At 45.8% G+C, this 25,067-nt stretch overlaps 1 protein-coding gene across 3 annotated transcripts in view; it reads left to right on the forward strand.

The window, feature by feature from the left end:
• The window catches only part of otud5a (OTU deubiquitinase 5a), a 51,958-nt gene that overhangs the window by 18,698 nt on the left and 8,193 nt on the right, over window positions 1-25,067 (forward strand). For all 3 annotated transcript variants that reach the window (XM_031293110.2, XM_031293109.2, XM_031293108.2), the window contains exons 3-5: window positions 17,802-17,866; window positions 19,416-19,572; window positions 22,005-22,153. In XM_031293110.2, coding sequence (XP_031148970.2) covers window positions 17,802-17,866; window positions 19,416-19,572; window positions 22,005-22,153 — 371 coding nt within the window. The remainder of the gene's footprint in view (window positions 1-17,801; window positions 17,867-19,415; window positions 19,573-22,004; window positions 22,154-25,067) is intronic.

Genomic DNA, 25,067 nt, shown 5'->3' on the forward strand with positions numbered 1-25,067 from the left:
GTCCGTTGGAGGAGCCGTCGGCCTTCATTTTGGCCGACCTGACATGTTCAGTCGGAGACAGGGCAGTCGGGATTCACCCGGAAATGGCGAGCGAGATGAGTCTCTCAAAATCTGATGAAAATCTTTTAAACTGACCCTTTGTTGATCTGAAATGAAGACAGATTCAGCAACTGCACGGCCTATTTCTCTCTTAAAATGTTTTCAGAAACACGTTTCGGTGAACTATTTTAGTCCAATATGAGATCGTATTCTGAACGAGCCGCCATGACAGTCTGGCTGTGAATTTCCGGAGAAAAAAGACCCACGTGACGCGTTCGTCCAATCAGCTGCCAGTTTTCATTTATGGGAAACAATACAGAGCAGCGCCGCCTGCTGCTATGGAGACTATTACGTCTCGTGCGCGCGCAGAGCGTACGCTCAAGTCGGCGTCGCCTCAGTGTGTTTTGAGGTATTTTTTTGGACCTCGGGGACCCGACTGATCAGTCCGACTGGCTTTACTGCCGACGGTCGGCCGTCTGGTTGGTGTGTAACAGCTCTAACAAACACACTCTGTAAACTAACTCAAACTAAACAAACACACAAAACTAAAAATGAAATCCAAAAGTCAAAACTAAAGTAAAATATAAAACTAATCTAAAATGCCAAACTATAATAACCTTGGTTAACAATCAATCAAGTTGACTGCGTGTTGATGTGACGGAGAGTCTGTTTGCAGCCTTTTGAACTGGTTTTACTGGGAAATCACATTCCACCCTGGGCTGCCCAACCTGTCTGACCCACCTCCGCCTCCGCCGCCGTGACGTGATGTCACGGTGATCCTGTCAGTCATCGCATCAGCCCAAACATCCTGCCAGGCTGGCTGTGTGTGTTGTTGGTTTGTTTTGGACGGAAGAAGCAGCAGGAGAGTTCAGACCGTACCTCACTGTCTGTTTGGTGTTTATATACTTTGTATGTAGGTTGCACTTTTATATACTGTACAAGTACATTCTTTTCAAAAATCAATCAATCAAAATGTATTTATATAGCACTTTACAGAACCAGCAGGCATCCACAGTGCTTAACATCAGAAACCAAGAGTAAAAACACATATCATACAATAGAAAGAATGAACATAGAAAACAGTAAAAATTCATTCCTCTAATACAGAGATCTTCACATCACAGCGTGTACAAATAACAAGGTCACATGAGACACAACTATCTTCAGCAAATCACTCCGCCCAAGAAGCTCTGCTACTTCTGCTACTTGGGCGGAGTGATATGCTCGCAGCACCTGAAGCCCCGTGGTGAGGAGCAGAAGTAGCAGTGCTTTGCCTTCTGAGAATATAGTTCCCAGTATGTATACGGTTAGAAGATGGCTGTGTGTCATGTGACCTTGTTATTTGTACACGCTGTGACTCTACAAATCACAACATGTAAATAGGAACATGTTGGCGTTATTTTGTCACTTATTGGGAGCAGTAGACTAGATGGAGCCAGTTACCTCCAGGATCTGTGCTAAGCTAGGCTAGTTGGAGCCGGTTACCTCCAGGATCTGTGCTAAACTAGGCTAGATGGAGCCAGTTACCGCCAGGATCTGTGCTAAGCTAGGCTAGATGGAGCAGGTTACCTCCAGGATCTGTGCTAAGCTAGGCTAGATGGAGCCGGTTACCGCCAGGATCTGTGCTAAGCTAGGCTAGATGGAGCCGGTTACCGCCAGGATGTGTGCTAAGCTAGGCTAGATGGAGCCGGTTACCTCCAGGATCTGTGCTAAGCTAGGCTAGATGGAGCCGGTTACCTCCAGGATCTGTGCTAAGCTAGGCTAGCGGTGGGTGCGCCAGACAGAGTTACAACACGCACGGAGATGAGAAGGGTATGTCTGGACTTATCTAACTCTGGGGGATACGGGGAATAAGACAAAGTCCCGATAAGTCGGCGTGTTCCTTTAAGGGGTCCTTGGTTCAACAAGCGTTGAAGACCCCTGCTCTAATGTATATTTTATCAGTAGTTGAAAAAATTCTATCCATCTATCTATCAAAAAACGTGGAAAAAGGGACACATTTTGGAAAAAGCAACAAAAACAACAAGGTGGGCCAAAATGTATTGTGACCCTAAATTGAAATGCGGGCCGGATCAATATCTGTCTGGGTTGACATGAGTTTGAGACGTGCTCTAAGCCGTGGTTTCACCGTGGCGTGTGTCAGCGTTTGAGGCATGACTCAGCAGTCCCACAGCTGTGATCCACATGACCTGTCAGTCAGTCACCCAGGGACCCAGCTGACTGTTTTAAACAGAGCCCTGCATCCATTTCCTCGTTGTTTTCACTGAAAACAGAGCAGAGGTCACCGGCCTCGTTATGTCACCGCAGAGCTCATCAGCCAATCAGGAGACAGTCTGCACGGCCTGCTCACTAAACCAATCAGTCAAACCTCAATCTTGACAGTTTAATTGTTGCACATTTGAGCCGTGCTAGCGGCGTGGCTCCGTGCGTCTGTCCTCCACTTTGTTCCAGACAGAAACATCGCAACAGCTGTTATGGGATGCACGTGATGAAACGTGTTCCCCGTCGTTGATGTTGTGGAACACAGGATGAACTGTAATGACTTTGGTGATCCTCTGACTTTTCATTTAGCATCATTTAGGCTTGACATGAAGACATCATTCATCAGCCTCAGCTGGAGACTGTTAATTGATAATTAGGTAATGTTAGCATGCTGCGTGCGTGCGTGCATGTGACTTCTGCCACAGAGGTCTCTGACCTGGTTTACTGTAACATCTGAGACACATTAAGTGGTTGTGTCTAGTGGTTTGTGTAAAAAGGAAACTCCACTGTTTCTCCATCAGTCTGCTGTGTGTGTGTGTGTGTGTGTGTCTCTGTGTATGTGTGTGTGGGTGGGTGGGTGGGTGTTCAGTCTGTACAGAGTCAGATCTGGGTTTAAGGTGGACTTTCACACAGCAGCAGTCTGTCTGCAGCCGTGGTTTGATCGTTTGCCACTTTTGTTCTCAGTTTTAATCTGAAGTGACCCAGATTCAGAGCAGACAGTGAACAGGGAGCGTGAACAAACGCTGGCAAGTGTCACGCAGCTCTGATAATAACCCTTAAGGTGCTGATACACCGACCAGACGGCCGACCGTCGGCGGTAAAGCCAGTCGGACTGATGTGTCGGGTCCTTGAGGTCCAAAAAAATGTCTCAAAACACACTGAGGCGACGCCGACTTGAGCGTACGCTCTGCGCGAGACGTAATACGTCTCCATAGCAGCAGGCGGCGCTGCTCTGTATTGTTTCCAGTAACAGTCTGATTGTTTCCCAGAAAATGAAAACCAGCAGCTGATTGGACGAACGCGTCACGTGGGTCTGGTTTCTCCGGAAATTCACAGCCAGACTGTCATGGCTGTCGTTCAGAATACGATCTCATATTGGACTAAAATAGTTCACCGAAACAGGTTTCTGAAAACATTTTAAGAGAGAAATAGGCCGTGCAGTTGCTGAATCTGTCTTCATTTCAGATCAACAAAGGTCAGTTTAAAAGATTTTCATCAGATTTTGAGAGACTCATCCGCTCCCCATTTCTGGGTGAGTCCCGACTGTCCTGTCTCCGACTGAACATGTCAGGTCGGCCAAAATGAAGGCCGACGGCCCCTCGGACGGCCAACGGCACGGAACACACGGAACAGACTCGAGTCACCGACCTCGCCAGACTGTCAGACGACCGATAATCGGCTCTGTGTGTCAGCGCCCTAAAACGTAAAACCTGCCAGGACTCTGAGTTTATCTGTTTGAAGCTCTGGGGTGGTCACTTCTTAAAATCTGTGTTTCTCAAACTCTTTGAGACCAAGGAACCAAAAAAACTCTCTGAGCACCTAACTGCCAAAATATCCCCCAAAACAACAGGCCTAATACTTCCACAGATTGAATAGCAGTTTTACAAACAGCTTACTCTAGGGCTGCAACCGGGACTTTAAAGGCATGCTATGCAACTTCTCCAGCTTTGGTCCCCCTACAGGTTGTCTCATTGGAACAGCTCCAATGAGACATCCTGTAGGGGGACCGAAGCTGGAAAAGTTGCTTAGTCAGTCCTTCCAGAAAAATGTGGAGTGTTTTTGTGATTGTTTTGGGCAAAAATCCTGGATTATGCGGCACGTTTTCTTAAAAAACGCGAGGGAATTTATGCAATTTTATGCGATGAAATTGCGGGAACTTGCAAAAACTGCGGTTTTGTCGTGGCTTCATCGTGGGGTTTGCAGCTTTTCGATGATGTTCACGTCGCGTAATTACGTCACTTCATGACGTCACTTCATGACGTCACTTCATGACGTCACTTCATGACGTCACTTCATAACGTTCCCATGGCAACAGGGGAAAATGGCTGCTCTTGTGTGAAGTAAATGCAACATTTTTCAACTTTCTGCTAAGATATATGTGTGACTTTTTTGCAACGGAAATGCGGGGATTATGAAATCATGCAAGCCCCGCATATTTTGCGCGGAAATCGGTAATTTATGCAGCGAAAGTGCGGCGTATTTGAAAAAATGCGACCCCCCGCATAAATATGCGGGCTTTAGCTGATTATGCATTGAATTATAAGATCGCATAATCACGTTTTTCTGGAGGGACTGGATAGTATGCCTTTAAATTAAAACTCGCCAAATGCGGGTACAAATGAACTTTGGTGGGTAACATTGTAAAGGAAAAGGCTTGGAAGAGCGAGTCGATGTGGAGTTAGCGTTGGCGTCGCTCAGATTCCACCGCGGTGACGACGTTTGCGTTTCTGTGTCTGAAGATCCCTCCAGTCGGTGTGGGGATGTTCGGAGGTGTCGTTGGTTTAGCGATCTCTGGAATTACGCTAATAACGATGTGAGAATTGCAGGAACCGATGTCCAAAAGTTCCTGCCGGGTGTACGATATGTACGCTAAACCGTTTTTACACACACTAACACCAAGACAGTCACACATACACTCAGAAACACTCACACACTCACATACTCACAGACACTCACACACAGTCACATACTCGCACATGCACGCAGACACACACACACACACACGCACACAGACAGACACACACTACACACTATATAAAAGCATCCAAAAAGCAGCATGTCATAGGACCTTTTAAATGAAGACCAAAATATGTTGCCGACTAGAAATCGCTAGTATCAGCTAGCACTAGCTAACGTCAACATTAGGTAGCCACTAGCTAAAGTTAACGTCACTTTGCCTGGAACACTACCAAGTCGTGAGTCATGACTTGAAGTCGTAACTTACGAGCTAAACATTGTGTCTGGAACGCAGCAGAAAATGTCAGAAAATGGGGGAAATGTGGATCAGTGTTTCCCAAAAAGCCCAAGATGACATCTTAAAATGTCTTGTTTTGTCCACAACTCAAAGATCTTCAGTTTCCTGTCCCAGAGGAGAGAAGAAACTAGAAGATATTCTATTAATCTTGCAGCTCTAGTTTACTCCCTGGTTTTCTCTGATTCCGTCTTAGTGGGAAGAATGGAGCTGCTCATTCCTGTTCTGCTCAGGATACATTTTAATAAGTTCCTCTGACTTTTCACCTAGCGCCAATAGATGCACATAGTTGTACAATCTGAGTAAACAAAAGTCTATTTTGTTGTTTAGTTTGTTTTTTGTTTGGATCAATAACTACTGACTGAAGCCCAGAGCTAATGTTAAGGTCACTCGGCAGACTGGAACAGATCAAAGCCCCGAGCGTTAACTTTTTAACATGTCAAAGGTCAGACTGTCAGTTCACCCTGAACTGGTTACTGAGAACTGACCTGGAGTCAGAACACACACACACACACACACACACACACACACACACTCACTCACTCACTCACTCACTCACTCACTCACTCACAGACACACACACACACACACAGTCAAATACTCACACACGCATGCAGACTCACACACACACACACACACACACATGCAGACACACCCACACACACACACACACGCATGCAGACTCACACACACACACACACACACTCACAGACACACACACAGTCAAATACTCACACACACACACACACTCACAGACACACACACAGTCAAATACTCACACACACACGCACGCATGCAGACTCACACACACACACACACACACACATGCAGACACACCCACACACACACACACACGCATGCAGACTCACACACACACACACACACACTCACAGACACACACACAGTCAAATACTCACACACACACACACACTCACAGACACACACACAGTCAAATACTCACACACACACACACGCATGCAGACTCTCACACACACACACACACACACACACACACACACGCATGCAGACTCACACACTCACAGACACACACACGCAGACACACCCACACACACAGACACTCACGCACGCACCCACGCACACACATACACACACACTAGGGGTGCACGATATTGAAAAAAAATGTGATATTGCGATATCGATATTAAATTCGATATTTTTAAACGTGTAAAATTACCAAAGTTATGGGAAAATGCATCAAATTAGATTTATAACAAATAAAACAAGTTTTCTTACAACACAACGTTTATGTCTACTGACTGTCATATTGGACTGGTCCAACATGAATATATAAATAAGGACCATGTCTATAGAACAGGACATGTTGTACTGGTTGGACAGTATAAATATATAAATAAGGACCATGTCTACAGAACAGGACATGTTGTACTGGTTGGACAGTATAAATATATAAATAAGGACCATGTCTATAGAACAGGACATGTTGTACTGGTTGTATATACACTACAGTATAAAAAACAATGCAATGCAACATCTGTTGACTTAAAACCAAAGTATTTCCAAGCTACCGAGGAGGAGGCATTACCCTACAGTCACGTTAGCTACAAGAGACAGCTACCATTCATTTTCAATGGGAGTGGCCGTTTGGCCACAAGCGACAGCCAATCAGAGTGAAGGCAGCGTGAGGGCAGCGTTAGACAGCCAATCAGAGTGAAGGCAGCGTGAGGGCAGCGTGAGACAGCCAATCAGAGTGAAGGCAGCGTGAGGGCAGCGTGAGACAGCCAATCAGAGTGAAGGCAGCGTGAGGGCAGCGTGAGACAGCCAATCAGAGTGAAGGCAGCGGCGTGAGACAGCCAATCAGAGTGAAGGCAGCGTGACGTATGTCAGTGGCTGAAGTCGAAGAAAATAATTCCAGATGGCGGACAGCTCTTCAGGACATGGTATTTATGTATATCTGATATGTTTGGCATTTAATCTCATATATTGTGTTACTTTTATCGCGAAATAAATACTTTTAAATCCAAAAACATCGTTCTTGTGACTTAACAATAACTCTGAACTAACTTTTAAGACGTGGTTTAAGGTAGCACCGGAGAATTTCTGTTTACTGTTGCCAAGCAACCGGGGGTAGGCTAGGCAGGTTTCCTTTCAATATCTGTTATTTCGTCGTCTCCTAGAGCAACACTCATTTTCTTACTTTTGTGTTCTTTTTGCTCCACTCTTCGCTCTCTCTTTCTCCTCCTTTCTTTTCTTTCGCTTCGTTTTATGGTTCTGCGGAGGCTCCACGCAGCTGATGTTTATACGTGCTCTGGTGTGTGCGTCGAGCGTGTGTGTGGTAGAGCGAGGAAGAATTGAGAGAGTGACGGCGATTTTCTTCGGGGCGAGTAGCGAGTCTTAAGGCGTTTTCACACCTGAAAGTCCGAACCAAGGTTCATGTTTGTGTTACATTGTCTACATTTGATCCGGTAAGTTTTGGTTTCACACTGCAGTTATGCAAGCGCAGTAAAGATCTCTACGTGACAAAACTACGTCCTGTCGTCATCACATACGCCTACGTGAGCTGTGTCTCCAGATAGGCCTACTTATATTGATTGGTTTGTAGACGGGCTTCCCCGTCCTCTCGTATCCTCTCTCTGTGTCGGAGGTTTTTCAACTGACTGCTGCTCTCCTCTACTGACTGCTGCTCTCCTCTACTGACTGCTCTCTCCTACTGACTGCTGCTCTCCCCTACTGACTGCTGCTCTCCTACTGACTGCTGCTCTCCTACTGACTGCTGCTCTCCTACTGACTGCTGCTCTCCTACTGACTGCTGCTCTCCCCTACTGACTGCTGCTCTCCCCTACTGACTGCTGCTCTCCCCTACTGACTGCTGCTCTCTCCTACTGACTGCTGCTCTCCCCTACTGACTGCTGCTCTCCCCTACTGACTGCTGCTCTCTCCTACTGACTGCTGCTCTCCTCTGACTGCTGCTCTCCTACTGACTGCTGCTCTCCCCTACTGACTGCTGCTCTCCCCTACTGACTGCTGCTCTCCTCTACTGACTGCTGCTCTCCTCTACTGACTGCTGCTCTCCCCTACTGACTGCTGCTCTCCTCTACTGACTGCTCTCTCCTACTGACTGCTGCTCTCCCCTACTGACTGCTGCTCTCCTCTACTGACTGCTGCTCTCCCCTACTGACTGCTGCTCTCTCCTACTGACTGCTGCTCTCTCCTACTGACTGCTGCTCTCTCCTACTGACTGCTGCTCTCTCCTACTGACTGCTGCTCTCCCCTACTGACTGCTGCTCTCTCCTACTGACTGCTGCTCTCTCCTACTGACTGCTGCTCTCTCCTACTGACTGCTGCTCTCTCCTCTACTGACTGCTGCTCTCTCCTCTACTGACTGCTGCTCTCTCCTACTGACTGCTACTCTCTCCTACTGACTGCTGCTCTCTCCTACTGACTGCTGCTCTCCTCTGACTGCTGCTCTCCTACTGACTGCTGCTCTCCCCTACTGACTGCTGCTCTCCCCTACTGACTGCTGCTCTCTCCTACTGACTGCTGCTCTCCTCTGACTGCTGCTCTCCTACTGACTGCTGCTCTCCCCTACTGACTGCTGCTCTCCCCTACTGACTGCTGCTCTCCCCTACTGACTGCTGCTCTCCTCTACTGACTGCTGCTCTCCCCTACTGACTGCTGCTCTCTCCTCTACTGACTGCTGCTCTCCTCTACTGACTGCTGCTCTCCTCTACTGACTGCTGCTCTCCTCTACTGACTGCTGCTCTCCCCTACTGACTGCTGCTCTCTCCCCTACTGACTGCTGCTCTCTCCTCTACTGACTGCTGCTCTCCTCTACTGACTGCTGCTCTCCCCTACTGACTGCTGCTCTCTCCTACTGACTGCTGCTCTCCTCTACTGACTGCTGCTCTCCTCTACTGACTGCTGCTCTCCCCTACTGACTGCTGCTCTCCTACTGACTGCTGCTCTCCTACTGACTGCTGCTCTCCTACTGACTGCTGCTCTCCTACTGACTGCTGCTCTCCCCTACTGACTGCTGCTCTCCCCTACTGACTGCTGCTCTCTCCTACTGACTGCTGCTCTCCTCTGACTGCTGCTCTCCTACTGACTGCTGCTCTCCCCTACTGACTGCTGCTCTCCCCTACTGACTGCTGCTCTCCTCTACTGACTGCTGCTCTCCTCTACTGACTGCTGCTCTCCCCTACTGACTGCTGCTCTCCTCTACTGACTGCTCTCTCCTACTGACTGCTGCTCTCCCCTACTGACTGCTGCTCTCCTCTACTGACTGCTGCTCTCCCCTACTGACTGCTGCTCTCTCCTACTGACTGCTGCTCTCTCCTACTGACTGCTGCTCTCTCCTACTGACTGCTGCTCTCTCCTACTGACTGCTGCTCTCCCCTACTGACTGCTGCTCTCTCCTACTGACTGCTGCTCTCTCCTACTGACTGCTGCTCTCTCCTACTGACTGCTGCTCTCTCCTCTACTGACTGCTGCTCTCTCCTCTACTGACTGCTGCTCTCTCCTACTGACTGCTACTCTCTCCTACTGACTGCTGCTCTCTCCTACTGACTGCTGCTCTCCTCTGACTGCTGCTCTCCTACTGACTGCTGCTCTCCCCTACTGACTGCTGCTCTCTCCTACTGACTGCTGCTCTCCTCTGACTGCTGCTCTCCTACTGACTGCTGCTCTCCCCTACTGACTGCTGCTCTCCCCTACTGACTGCTGCTCTCCCCTACTGACTGCTGCTCTCCTCTACTGACTGCTGCTCTCCCCTACTGACTGCTGCTCTCTCCTCTACTGACTGCTGCTCTCCTCTACTGACTGCTGCTCTCTCCTCTACTGACTGCTGCTCTCCTCTACTGACTGCTGCTCTCCTCTACTGACTGCTGCTCTCCCCTACTGACTGCTGCTCTCTCCCCTACTGACTGCTGCTCTCTCCTCTACTGACTGCTGCTCTCCTCTACTGACTGCTGCTCTCCCCTACTGACTGCTGCTCTCCCCTACTGACTGCTGCTCTCCCCTACTGACTGCTGCTCTCTCCTACTGACTGCTGCTCTCCTCTGACTGCTGCTCTCCTACTGACTGCTGCTCTCCCCTACTGACTGCTGCTCTCCCCTACTGACTGCTGCTCTCCCCTACTGACTGCTGCTCTCCCCTACTGACTGCTGCTCTCTCCTACTGACTGCTGCTCTCTCCTCTACTGACTGCTGCTCTCTCCTACTGACTGCTGCTCTCCTCTACTGCCGCGGCTCTTTTTGTTTTGTTGTGATGTTGAGAAGCGATACACGGGAACTTTCTTTCTGGAGAATTTATTCGGAGACAAAGGGAAACCTACACTGTACATTTACTACCACTTAACAAATAAACTGCTGATCTATTCTCAGCTCTGATAGCCGACAGCTGTCTGCTCTGAGCGCTGACACCGTCACTCTCTCATGTAGCCTACACACTAAGCACCGAGCTATTCCTTAAAGGATATTCCCCGGTCTTGTAACACGAGGAGAGTCTGCCAGAGCTTCTTGTATTTGGTCCCAAAGTCCGAACCATCCAAAAAATGCTTTCACACTGTAAACGAACCGGACCACGGTTCAGTTTGGTCCGGACCGAGACCACCTCTTTTGGTCAGACCAAAATTTAGTCTTTTGATCCGGACCGTGGTCCAGGGGAGGTTTCACACCTCTAATTTTGGTTCGGATCAAACTGAAAAGTCCGAAAGTCCGGACCAAATGAGGTATGTGTGAAAACGCCCTTAGTGAGAGAACCAAAGTGTCTCCTCTGTTCTTTCTGACCACGGTGGTAAATCTGGAGCAGGAGAAGTTAACCCTCTCCTTGATTTCATGTTGTTTACGGAGAAGGAGAACCAGGAAATGAGTCGGGGGAAATACAACGCTACCAAGTGATGTGTATTTTTCAAGAGGTGCATCAAAGAGTATAGACGTAACAAGAGGAGAAACTCAATGGAACTAAAGCTCCGCCATCTTGGACTGAATGTAACCCAACGTTGTGTTGAGTTTCTCCTCTTGTTGCTTCTATACTCTTTGGGTACATGTCGGGTGGGATGCAACGCAAACAAAATATCACGTAATTATCGCGAGACTTTCGGTATAATATCGCGCAACGTGATATCGTGATAACGATATTGAGTCGATATATTGTGCACCCCTAACACACACACACACACACACACACACACACACACACACACACACACACGCACACACACCAACACACACACACACACACCAACACACACTAACACAAAGACAGTCACACACACGCACGCACACACGCACGCACACACACACGCACACGCACACCAACACACACACCAACACACACTAACACAAAGACAGTCACACACACACACGCACACACACCAACACACACTAACACAAAGACAGTCACACATACATACACACACAGACACACACACGCACACACACACTGACACAAACTCGCCCTGTAAAACAACCACAGAACTGGAGGAGGATCACACACACACACACACACACACACACACACAGACACACACACACTAAGCAGCAGCATGCGGCATTAAACCTGACAGAAAGTTAGTTTCCTGCTAAACAGAAAGATAATCTTCTACAGAAGTAAGAAAGATGTTGTGTCAGACCCCCCCCTCCCCCCCACCACCCTGATTGGTCAGTGACCTGTTCGCTGCCTGGCTCAGCAGCACTGCGGCAGCACCAGTAAACCCGTCCCTTACAAACATCTTTAGCTTTATTTTGTCTTTATTTTGACTTTATTCTCTGAGTTTTAGCTTTGACAGTAGTTTCTGGAGAACTACAGCACCCAGGATGCTTTGCGGGTTGCAGACCTGGTGCTGGTGGTCAGGGTGGTGTCAGAGGCTGCGAGCGGCAGATAACAACTTTATCGACATCAGTGGTATAACGAACAGGATGGACGCACTTCTCGCAGCCCCCCGCCCCTTTTCTTAGAATACTGTCCAGGCTGAGTCAATCGGAGTGGTTTCCTGTGTGTGTGTGTGTGTGTGTGTGTGTGTGTGGTTTATTATTAATTCTGCAGAAGTCTATCTTTGTTGTGTTTCTCAGCAGCCAACACATTTACTGAATACTCCTCTCCCCTGTTTTCTCCGTGTTTCCTCTCAGCACTGAACGCACACTTTCCCAGAATGCAACAGGTCAGAACAGGCTGTACAACTGAAAAGCGTCTCTGTAATAAATACTAAATACGGGTCTCCTCGCCCCGGTGATCGCCGTCGAATGTGCGTCAACATGTTGGATGTTTTTCCATGCACATCGCCTCCAAAGTCTTAGTTTCTATTCTGAAGTCTTTGGCCAGCCAAGGGACTTCAGAATAGAAATATATCCTTTTATTGCTATAGTTATTCTGTTTTTAATGTCTTAAAAGACAAGTATAGATGAACTGTATGTGTCAAGGATTAATAGCAGCATTATGTAATACAGCCAGAGTGTAAAAGGTCAATAGGTCTGCTGTCATCTTGTTACTAAAACTTAAAAAAGGTTAAAAGTAAAATGTTAAATGTGTACAATTTAAAACAAGAGCGGCATCAAGAGACGTATCCAGCCTGTTGTAATCAGGCGCTAAGATTATAGAAAACCAATCATAATCAGGATTATTTAACATGATTACTCGTTGACTTTTGGAAAGATGTTGCATTTATTAAACTTGAATAGTTCAACGTTAGAACAGTGAAAACACCTTGAAACTGTCATTTTCATTCATACTTTTCCTGTGTAACCCTTTAGAACACGGCACACACACACACACACACACACACACACACACACACACACACACACACGTGCGCACACGCACAGACAGACAGACAGACAGACAGACACACACACACACACACACACACACAGTCACACACACACACACACACACACACACGTGCGCGCACGCACAGACAGACAGACACACACACACAGTCACACACACACACACACACATAGTCACACACACGCAGACACACACACACACACACGCAGACACACACACACACACACATACATATAGTCACGCACTCGCGCACACACACACACACACACACACACACACACACACACACACACACACACACAGTCACAACCACACACATGCAGTCACACACTTGCACACACACACACACACACACACACACACACACACAAAGACAGTCACACATACACGTAGACACACACACACACAGTCTCTCTCACACACACACACACACACACACACAAAGACAGTCACACAGACACACACTCACACACAGACACACACACACAAAGACAGTCACACATACACGCAGACACACACACACACACAAGCAGACAGACGCAGACACACACACACACACACAAATGCCATGAATTGCGATCAAAATTCGATTAACTGCACAGGCATTCAAAAAGTGACAGTCGGTTGAAAGAATTCATCAGAATGCAGCAAATTAAGTGTTCAATGCTCAACATTTCCTGGCGTAAGAACCCCAGACCACCCCCCCCCTCCTCCACATCATATGTCTCCTCCCAAAATCTGGAAACAAAAGCTTTGGGCTGCCAGGCCTGGTTGTTTGTTCCCTCTCACCAGGGGGGAGGTCAGATACCACTGTAGTGCTTCTCTAACCTTTGCACATCTATAAATAATTAATAAATGTTTCATATAATGAATGAATAGTCTTTCTTTTCCCCGAAAAAAATGACATAAGCAGGCCCCAGAGGGTAAGGGGCCAAACATTACTGGGCCTTGGCACAAAAACAGTTTGAAAATGACTGTACTAGGACCTGTTGACATGTGTTACTGTTCAAAAACACTTTATTTTTACCCTTAGTCTGAAACGCTCAGTTTTAACGCCTGTCTCTTTAAGACCACCCCTTGAAAATGCCCAGACTGCTCTGATTGGTCAGCGTTTCTGGGACTTCTACATCCCCGCTCTTGGAGTATCTGCACCATCTGCATCGTTGCAGCCGGGGAATGACTGTAACAGCACTTTCTACCAATATTTAACCTGTATTTATACAGGTAATCTCATTGAGACACAGGCCGTTTTCGAAATCGCTACTACATACTACAGACGAATGCCGTATGCAGTACCTACTACATACTACTGCAGTACCTAGTACATACTACAGACGAATGCAGTATGCAGTACCTACTACATACTACTGCAGTACCTAGTACATACTACAGACGAATGCAGTATGCAGTACCTACTACATACTACAGACAAATGCAGTATGCAGTACCTACTACATACTACAGACGACTACATACTACAGACGAATGCAGTATGCAGTTCCTACTACATACTACTGCAGTACCTACTACATACAAATGCAGTATGCAGTTCCTACTACATACTACAGATGAATGCATTATGCAGTACCTACTACATACAAATGCAGTATGCAGTACCTACAACATACTACAGACAAATGCAATATGCAGCACCTACTACATACTACTGCAGTACCTAGTACATACTACAGACGAATACAGTATGCAGTACCTACTACATACTACAGACAAATGCAGTATGCAGATGCATACTGCATACTGTAAGTATAGTTGTGACATCACAACCGTACAGAAGTCCTGACGGCTCGTTTGAAGGATCAGTTTCTGAATACTGAATGGGTACATTTCTCCGTGGATTGAGCATTTTGATACGTTCACAGTATTTATATAGCACCTCGACCCACTTTATAATCGACAAAGACATGGAAATCTCCCTTTTAACAACATGGGACCTTTAATATTTTTTTTATTTCTTAAATAATTTAATAAGGAGCAGAACCATGCCGAATTATTCTCATTTACATATACCAACTGTGACACAAACTCGCCCTGTAAAACAACCACAGAACTGGAGGAGGATCACACACACACACACACACACACACACACACACACACACACACACACAGACTGGGGGATGTGTTGGGAGATTCCCTCTAGGTGTTTTTGACACCTGCTGCTGCTCAGTAATCAAATGTTTTGATGTCGCACAAGAAATAAGGAGAATGGAAAGATTGACTTGTGTGTTAGGTTTGAGGGAAGATTTTGGATGCAAATAGACAGCAGAAGTAGAAACGTTATCGAGACGAAACATGAGGACAGTCCCAGCTTGGGCTCCTCTGGGGATAAGGCAGCTACTTGTGTTGTGCATATTTAATAACTTTATCTGTATAACACCTTTGAAAGCAATAGTTTACAAATTGCTTTGATGGCGGAAACAAAAGCGCAGCAGATTGCACAACATTGCAACTAACTAAAAGTTCACACACACACACACACACACACCACACACACACACACACACACACACACACACACATACACACACACACACACACAACTGATGAGAAAAAGGAAGTTGTCAGGGAGGTTCTGAGAATTGCGGTGGTGAAAGACCATGTGACTTGCTGGAAATTGAGCCAAAGTGATGCTCATTTGCATACGTGTGTGTGTGTGTGTGTGTGTGTGTGTGTGTGTGTGTGTGTGTGTGTGTGTGTGTGTGTGTGTGTGTGTGTGTGTGTGTGTGTGTGTGTGTGTGTGTGTGTGTGTGTGTGTGTGTGCGTGCGCGCGCGCGCGCGCGTGTGTGTGTGTGTGTGTGCCATCTTTACTCTGTTAAGAGGTGTGAATCCTTGGAAATCGGGTTCACTGAGTTTACTCAGTTTATATTCAGGGTAACATCTTAAAATACATTACAAAAAGGATTCCCAGTGGCCCTGCACACACCAAACATGCAAACGGTGGGCCACCTGGCTTGCAGTACACTCGGGGAAACCCTGAAATTTGCTCAGTTGTTAAAGGGGTGGTTCAGAATTTTGGACATAGGACCTCATTTCCAAGTTAGCCGGTGTGTTATTTATCAGTGGAGACCGTTTGCAACACGTTTCAGCCAGTCCTTCCAGTTGCAGAGTTCGCTGGTGCTAGACTAGTCAACAGAATCTGCTAGGAGTCCTTATGTTTTTATTTTCGCCCAGCATGTTTCCTTGGATTAGGATGGCACCAAAATCATGGTTGCAGCTGTCGCCGTGGTCCTGCTACACACTGCTACGCTCTGCGGTGCATTGCTGCGTCCTGCACCGTCCTGCAGCGTCCTGCTGCGTCCTGCAGCGTCCTGCTGCGTCCTGCAGCGTCCTGCTGCGTCCTGCAGCGTCCTGCTGCGTCCTGCAGCGTCCTGCTGCGTCCTGCAGCGTCCTGCTGCGTCCTGCAGCGTCCTGCTGCGTCCTGCAGCGTCCTGCAGCGTCCTGCTGCGTCCTGCAGCGTCCTGCTGCGTCCTGCTGCGTCCTGCTGCGTCCTGCAGCGTCCTGCAGCGTCCTGCTGCGTCCTGCTGCGTCCTGCTGTGCCACGCTACATCCTGCAGTGCCCTGCTATGACATGAACTACTACGACTACTATTTCTAGTCACTGTTCCATTATCTTTATTAGAGGTGCAACGATGAATCGATTAATCGATTAGTTGTCAACTATTAAATTAATCGCCAACTATTTTGATAATCGATTAATCGTTTGAGTCATTTTTTTATTAAAAAAAATAAGATTTCTCTGATTGCAGCTCGTTAAATGTGAAGATCTTCTAGTTTCTTCTCTCCTCTGGGACAGTCAACTGAATATCTTTTGAGTTTTGGACAAAACAAGACATTTGAGGACGTCCTCTTAGGCTTTGGGAAACACTGATCCACATTTTTCACCATGTTTTGACATTTTAATTAGGGATGTCCCGATCAGGTTTTTTGCCCTCGAGTCCGAGTCATTTGATTTTGAGTATCTACCGATACCGAGTCCCGATCCGATACTTCTATAATAATTCAACTTTATAATACCTCCAGACCGCAGACATACTCACGCTTTCCGTTTCAAGCTGCTTCCGTGTTCTACTTTGCCGGCGTTTAACCAATAGCGTCTCTTCAACAAAGTGATGTCATGCCGCACGCGTTGCTGTTTCTGTGTGGAGTCAAAAGGGTCTAACTCTGGGCCACCGCATAACTATAGATGTGTTAAAAAATAATGAGAATATATATACATATATATCCCAGTCCTGATCGGGAGGTAACGTCCGATTCCGATCGAGTCTGAAACCACGTGATCGGGCCTGATTTCCGATCACGTGATCGGATCTGGACATCCCTAATTTTTATAGATCAAACAACTAATCGATTAATCGAGAAAATAATCGACAGATTAATCGACTATGAAAATAATTGTTAGTTGCAGCCCTAATCTTTATATATGTTATTGCAACTGTTCATCACACCCCCAACCGGCACCGTCAGACACCTCCTACCACGAGCCTGGGTCTGTCCCAGGTTTCTTCAGGTTCTTCCTCGCCACTGTCGCACTAAATGCTCGCTCTTGGGGGAATTACTGCAGTTGTTGGGTCTATATCTATATTTACGTACCAGACGTGGCGTTGTACGTGCGCCGGACCATCGGTCAAGCTTTGATGTTGACATGTGAACTCGGCTTCATCATATCTGATGGAAAGAGTTTGTTTTCTGATTCTGTGTTGTTTTTAATTTGGACATCTAACCCAAACTGTGTCTCTGTCTCTCAGCGGATCAGGTGTACGGGGATCAGGACATGCACGAAGTGGTCCGGAAACACTGTATGGACTACCTGGTGAGTGCCTCCGAACCATGCGGGGTCGGTTTTACATTTAATATTCTAAGAATAAGCCCTTAAAGTGCCCATATTATTATGAAAAAAAATCTCTTTTTCTGGGATTTGGGGAGTTATTTTGTGTCTCTGGTGCTTCCACACATACAAACTTGGAAAATAAACCATCCATGCTGTTTAGAGTGAGATACGGTTTCTGAATGTGTCCTGCCTTCAGTCTCTGGGTGAGCTGGTCAACATCTGCACGGCTTTCTACGTCACTAGCCGAGACGAGGTGGCTAACCGTTAGCATGCTAGCTCGTTCTCAATGGCAAAACACTGCTACAACACACACTAGTTCACCCTAATCTACAAAATAAATTGTATAGAACTACTTCCATGTCCCTGTTCTGCAGGTATTCCACGCAAAGTTGGAAGTGCGCCCTCGTTTAGAAGAAGTCTCCCGGCTAATCCTGCCTTGTACTACTGAAGTTGGAGAAACAGCTAGCTAGCTCATGTAGTCCTTACCTAGCTACTGATCATGTGATCTTACCTAGCTACTGATCATGTGATCTTACCTAGCTACTGAGCATGTGATCTTACCTAGCTACTGATCATGTGATCTTACCTAGCTACTGAGCATGTGATCTTACCTAGCTACTGATCATGTGATCTTACCTAGCTACTGAGCATGTGCGACTGCCAACAAAGATGTTCCAGCAGTGAGAGGTCTCACTCTGTAGCTAAAACAGAGACCTGAACACAGGGTGAAAAGAGGAGCTGCAGCAATGTGCAGTACAACAAAAATATGGTGTTTTTAGAAAATTAAACCATGATTCTGATACAACCTCAAAATATAATTATGAACCTGAAAATGAGCATAATATGAGCACTTGAAGAGCGTTACACTTACGTTCATTTAAGTCTTCTTGTCCTTTTGTAGGATTAAATAAATAAATGGCGTAACGTCATGGATAATTGTTTTGTGTGGGTAACGTTTAAATGTTACTTTCCAGGGTTTCCCCCAGAAAAGTTGTGAAGCCCGGTGGCAAGTGTCTTTTTAAATTTTTTTTTACAAGGGCCTGGTCCCAGACTGATGACATTTATGTAGAGCCCAATAGTTTCTGTGATAACAGAATCATGGACGGAATCGCAAAAATTGACAATTTATAAAAGCTATAAGACGGATTCCATAGGGCCGCACATTAAGTCAGAGCTAAAAGCTAACTGGAGATTTGAAAATATGACTGTCTAAGTTTCCAACTGTTTTAAAAATGTCTTAAAATATATTAAAAAATACTTCCCAGTGGCTAAGGCCTGGCGAGGGGCAACTTAGGCCCGGTGGGCCACCAGGCTTACAATACACTGGGGAAACCCTGCTTTCATAGCATGAGAGCTCTTATTGCCACACTGATTTTCCATCTTATGGCCGTGAATTTGGCATTCAATTTCATCCTGGGTGGTATTAAAAAGGTCTTAAATGTCACTCCGAGAATCCTGAGGGTACCCTGTTTAACGTTTTTTCCTCCTGTCTGTCTGTCTGTGTCGATAAAGTTTTTTTTTTCCCTTCCAGATGAAGAACGCTGACTATTTCTCCAACTACGTGACAGAGGACTTCACCACATACATCAACAGGAAGAGGAAAAACAACTGCCACGGCAACCACATCGAGATGCAGGCGATGGCTGAGATGTACAACAGACCGGTGGAGGTGTACCAGTACAGCACAGGTACCTCCAGATCACCTGTCGGCAACAGCCAATCACATCACTCCTCCATTACTTTGTATGGGGCGTCGCCTGTTTCAACAGCCAATAGAGAAGTCAGCTACAAACTGTAGAAATCAAATGATCCGTAATCCATTTTATTTCTGTGTTACAAACTGTCAGCTGGTGGAAATGGCAGAGTTTTAGACCGAGGCTCAACGTCTAAAGGGGACGAAAAGGCGACCATGCTTCAAAGCGACAAAAAAGGCCACCAAAAAGCGCCAAAAAAGGCGACCAAAAGGCCACAAAAAAGCACCCAAAAGGCGACAAAAAAACGACAAAAAGGCCACAAAAAAGCGACCAAAAAAGCGACCAAAAAGCGACCAAAAGGTGACAAAAAGCGACCAAAAAGCAACCAAAAAGCAACCAAAAGGCAACAAAAAGCGACCAAAAGGCGACAAAAAAGGTGACAAAAAAGCGAAAATGTTGAACCCAAAGTTACACCCTTGCCTCTTTCAACAACCAGTAGAGAAGTCAGCTAGTTGAGTCAGGTACAAACTATAGAAATAAAATGATCCATAATCCATTTTATTTCTATATTACAAACTGTCAGCTGGTGGAAACGGCAGAGTTTTAGACGGAGGCTCATCGAGGTTTGTGGTGGAGCGAGCTGGAGAGAGACTGAAGAGAGAGAGAGGCGTTAGAAAAACGCAGAGAATCAGAGAAATATCACGTGGTTTTCTCCGTTTCATCTCTACTAGAAATGCAACAGTAGCAAGCATCTCACTATCACTATCATTCATATTTTTAGACGCTGCAAATGATATATTCAGCTACAAAAAAAGCCTGAAAGTCGGAAGTTAGAACGGAAGTAGAAAGCGTTGTTGCTATGGAGATGATAGACCGTCTCGTCTCATTGGTCTAAACTGGCAGCTTAAGAACGTTGCAGACCGACTCGTAGCAAGTTTACACTCATGTCGTCGCCAATCTTTGATCTGAACTCGACTTAAAGGTGCTCTAAGCGATGTCGCGCGTTTTTTAGGCTACATTTGTTGTCACATACCGTAAACATCTCCTCACTATCTGCTAGCTGCCTGCCCCCTGAACACACTGTAAAAAACGCGGTCTCTGTAGACAGCCCAGGCTCCACAAACGGCAACAAAAACAGTCTTCCAGCCAGTAACCGACCAGAAGGATTTGGTTGAGCCATCACCGCGGCAGCGTTAGCACGTAGGCTACTTCCACAATGCGCGTTCAGGAAGCATGGACGGGATGAGGAGGAGGGAGGGGCGAGCTAGCCTCCATTTTGTTTGACAATACTTTGAACGTCAACAAGAAGTGACGTCACCCAACATTTATTCCTGTTTTGTTTCTTGTACATCTTTTTAGGTTTTTTGTTTGTTTTATTGCAAGAAAGGCATTGCCGTTGTATTGAATATTGTAAGTTTAGAATGACCGAAATAAACTAAACTTAAAGTGTAACTCTCGCCACAATGCAACCTAGGGTCTTTTTGTGAATGTACCCGAGTCAAACTTTCGTTTAAAAGCATATTTAGGACGGAAACGCCACTTTTAAGATTGACCGTATTCTAATTTTTCGGTCAAATGGTCTTTTGAATGGGAGAGCTAGGGACACTTTGATGCTAGCCTCAAAATAGTTATTTTTAAACCACTAAGAAGGCTCGACACAACATGAGACTTTGCTCCAAGTATCACCAGGAGCTCTACACCTTAACGGAAGACTTGACAACATTGGTTGTGTTCAGAGTTTACTAAAAAAAAAGGTTTTGAACAACTCACCGTAGCTCTGGTTGTTTCCGGCTGCTACCACCTCGGCAATCAAAACGAGTCGATATCAAAACAAGTAGCCACAGATTTAGGATATCCGTTGGTCACTGGTGGAGTTAAGGTGTAGAGCCCCTGGTTATAGTATATCTTGGTCACCGGTAGAGTTAAGGTGTAGAGCCCCTGGTTATAGTATATCTTGGTCACCGGTGGAGTTAAGGTGTAGAGCCCCTGGTTATAGTATATCTTGGTCACCGGTAGAGTTAAGGTGTAGAGCTCCTGGTTATAGTATATCTTGGTCACCGGTAGAGTTAAGGTGTAGAGCTCCTGGTTATAGTATATCTTGGTCACCGGTAGAGTTAAGGTGTAGAGCTCCTGGTGATACTTGGAGCAAAGTCTCATGTTGTGTCGAGCCTTCTTAGTGTTTTAAAAATAACTATTTTGAGGCTAGCATCAAAGTGTCCCTAGCTCTCCCATTCAAAAGGCCATTTGACCGAAAAATGAGAATACGGTCAATCTTAAAAGTGGCGTTTCCGTCCTAAATATGCTTTTAAACTAAAGTTTGACTCAGGTACATTCACAAAAAGACCCTAGGTTGCATTTTGTTGAGAGTTACACTTTAAGTAAACATCCCACCAACTTCACGCCCCCTCCTCCTCCTCCCTTCACAGAGCCAATCAACACGTTCCACGGCATCCACCAGAACAACGACGAGCCAATCAGAGTGAGCTACCACCGCAACATCCACTACAACTCGGTGGTGAACCCCAACAAAGCCACGATCGGGGTCGGACTGGGACTGCCCGCCTTCAAACCAGGGGTACCAACACCAGACTTATTTAAAGCCAGGGGGGGGGGGGGGCGAGGGGGTTAATGGAGCATTCATGTGCTCCTACTAAAATATTAGCTTCAGCTAATGTACCTGACTTTATATTAAAGGACAATTCCGCACAAAATTAACCTAGGGGTTAATAACAGATTTGTACTGAGTAGAGATGCACCGATAGACCGGCCGGTGACCGGAATTGGCCGGTTTTCACGTGCTGGGCCATGACCGGCGACCGGCAGGTCAGTCTGACATATGGTGATTTCATGCCGGTCAACGCTCCAATTAACTGACAACATAAGTTATACCAGTTACAGTTCTCAAGGACGCACGCACACACGGACGCCACCACACAGCCTCTTTTTCCTTTCTCTCAACTTTTCCTCCGTGTGGCGCGTACCCGCTCGCGGTGTGTCGGTGCTATTCTCCCACATGTAGGAACCTGGTGAATTAACCTGCAACATGTCAGCTGTTTGGGAATTCTTCAGCGTGTGTGCAGAAGATAACAAGTTTACAATATGCAACACCTGCAAGGAGAAAGTAGGGCGTGGAGGGACGACACCAAAAACCTAAATCACATTTCTTTAGTTGGATATTGGATGTGAAAAGAAGGAAATGGTTCTAACGTTGCTCTTTAGATGTGTGTGAATGTCCCACACCAGGAGTAATTTATATAGTTCTATTTTATAGTGATCCATTATCTGTTCAACACATGTTCTATTAAAGAAAAGATAGAAAATAAATATTTGTGTGTGCTGTAAAGTGGTTAGAAAAAATTAAATCAAAATCGGTATCGGCTGGCCTAACTCAAGGAAAATCGGAATCGGCCTAGAAAGTTGTAATCGGTGCATCTCTAGTACTGAGTTGACCGTTCTCTGGGACATGTTTTCATACTAATCTAATGTGTCTCTAGCTTGAAACAAGCTAGTGCAAACCGCTGATTATCTGCTGACGCTAGCTTTCAGAGCAGAGGGTAAATCACTATTTCTACACCACTAACAAGGCTCAAAATATCACCACACTTCCACGGTAGCATCATGAGAGTCCCTACATGCAAACTGAAGCATTGAGAACTTTGTAAGTGTACAGACAGTTTATTAAATAGAGTTTATTAAGACAGTAGCGTTAATGTATATGTGCGGCCGCCATCTTGGATAACAGCCATGACCAGTTGAACAACAAATGCCGTGCTCGAGCCATGTTACTGGTTACCGGTTGCACGGCGTTAGTCACCTCCGTTTCACCTCCTCAGCATCCATGTTTGCGCTAATCGAAACTAGAGTTTAGATTCTATGCCCGAACCGGGCCGGGCCCTTGACCAAGCATTTGTGGGTTTTATTTAATCGTTAATTTATTAGCCTTATTCGGTGGGGAGAAAGCTCTGCCTCTCCAGCTTCTCCCGTAGCTCTGGGTGGATGTCCTGCTCTGACCTGAGTGGGAGGTAAACTGGGCTACATCGTGTCCCCCCCCTCTGCAGCACTGTTGTCGGCCGGTGCGTCGGCACGCAGACCGTGGTGAAGGACAGTATTAATTAGGTGATGAGACCGTGGTGAAGGACAGTATTAATTAGGTGATGGAGACCAGAAAGTAGAGCTGGGCAATTTATTGATATTATATCGATATCGTGATATGAGACTAGATACCGTCTTAGATTTTGAAGAATTGTAATATGGTTACATGTTAAGTTTAGTGTTTTCCTGGTTTTAAAGGCTGCATTACAGTAAAGAGATGTCATTTTCTGATCTTACCAGACTGTTCTAGCTGTTCTATAATTTGCCTTTAACCACTTAGACATTATATCTACATTATTGATGATTATTTATCAAAAATCTCATTGTGTAAATATTTTGTCAAAGCACCAATAGTACAATATCGTTGCGGTATCGATATCGATGTATTTGGTCAAAAATATCGTGATATTTGATTTTCTCCAGATTGCACAGCCCCACCAGAAAGTAGGCTTTGATTATGTTGCTGCCTTGATCTGTTCCCCTCACTATTCCGCTGAGCTTTTTTTTTACGTTTCTTCATTCGGATCCATTTGCGATCCGTTCCATTCTGAATAAACTAACAGCAGTTTACAGGCTTCGTCCTTGTTGCATTACTGGTATTCATTAACCCCTTCAGACCCACATTCTTTTGACTGGGTAAAATTCTGACTCCTCTCCAACATAAAAACAAAGTGGAAAAAACATTTTTGGTAACTCATATTTTTAATAGTATTTTTTCATGTCCATTCCAATGGACGCCACGACAAGATGGGCGTAAAATGTCATAAACACTTAAGAAAAATAAGGCTGAATTTTTCCACATAGTAATCAATCAGGTATGACCTAAACATCTGGAACTGGATGTTTGCATGGTTTTGAGTCTGTGTACAGTTCTGAACATGCACATGAACTTGATAGGGGTATTTCAGCGTGGGGTAGGGTACAGCAGTGAGGTCATCACCAGGAAAACCCAGATAGAGATAGAGAAATGACTCAATCTGAACATGCACATGAACACAATAGATGTATGATTGTAGATAAGATTACCTGAAAAAAAAAAATCAGTTTTTACTTCAGTAAACTATCGTGGAACTTCCAACACATAACCATACTTTTTATAGTAGGCTAATGAACTGATAGCACGTTTACTTGGAATGGAACTGGAACGTGAACTTGAGAAGACATCAGCTTGTGGATGTTTTCATGTATACTCATTTTCGATGAGCAGCCTTGAAGCAGTTTCGGTGTGGCACAAAGCACAAGTGGATGTTGCACTTGTCACAGAAGACGTGTGTCTTTCCTGTACAGTATGGCATCTTGCATCTGGTAGCCTCTTTTCATCATAATTTGGCATGTGGTCAACCATGTCATACTGAACTTCACGTAGAGGCCTTACATCCTGGACTGGTCTGTGAGCT

Source organism: Sander lucioperca, chromosome 12 (assembly GCF_008315115.2).
Source record: "Sander lucioperca isolate FBNREF2018 chromosome 12, SLUC_FBN_1.2, whole genome shotgun sequence".
NCBI lineage: Eukaryota > Metazoa > Chordata > Actinopteri > Perciformes > Percidae > Sander > Sander lucioperca.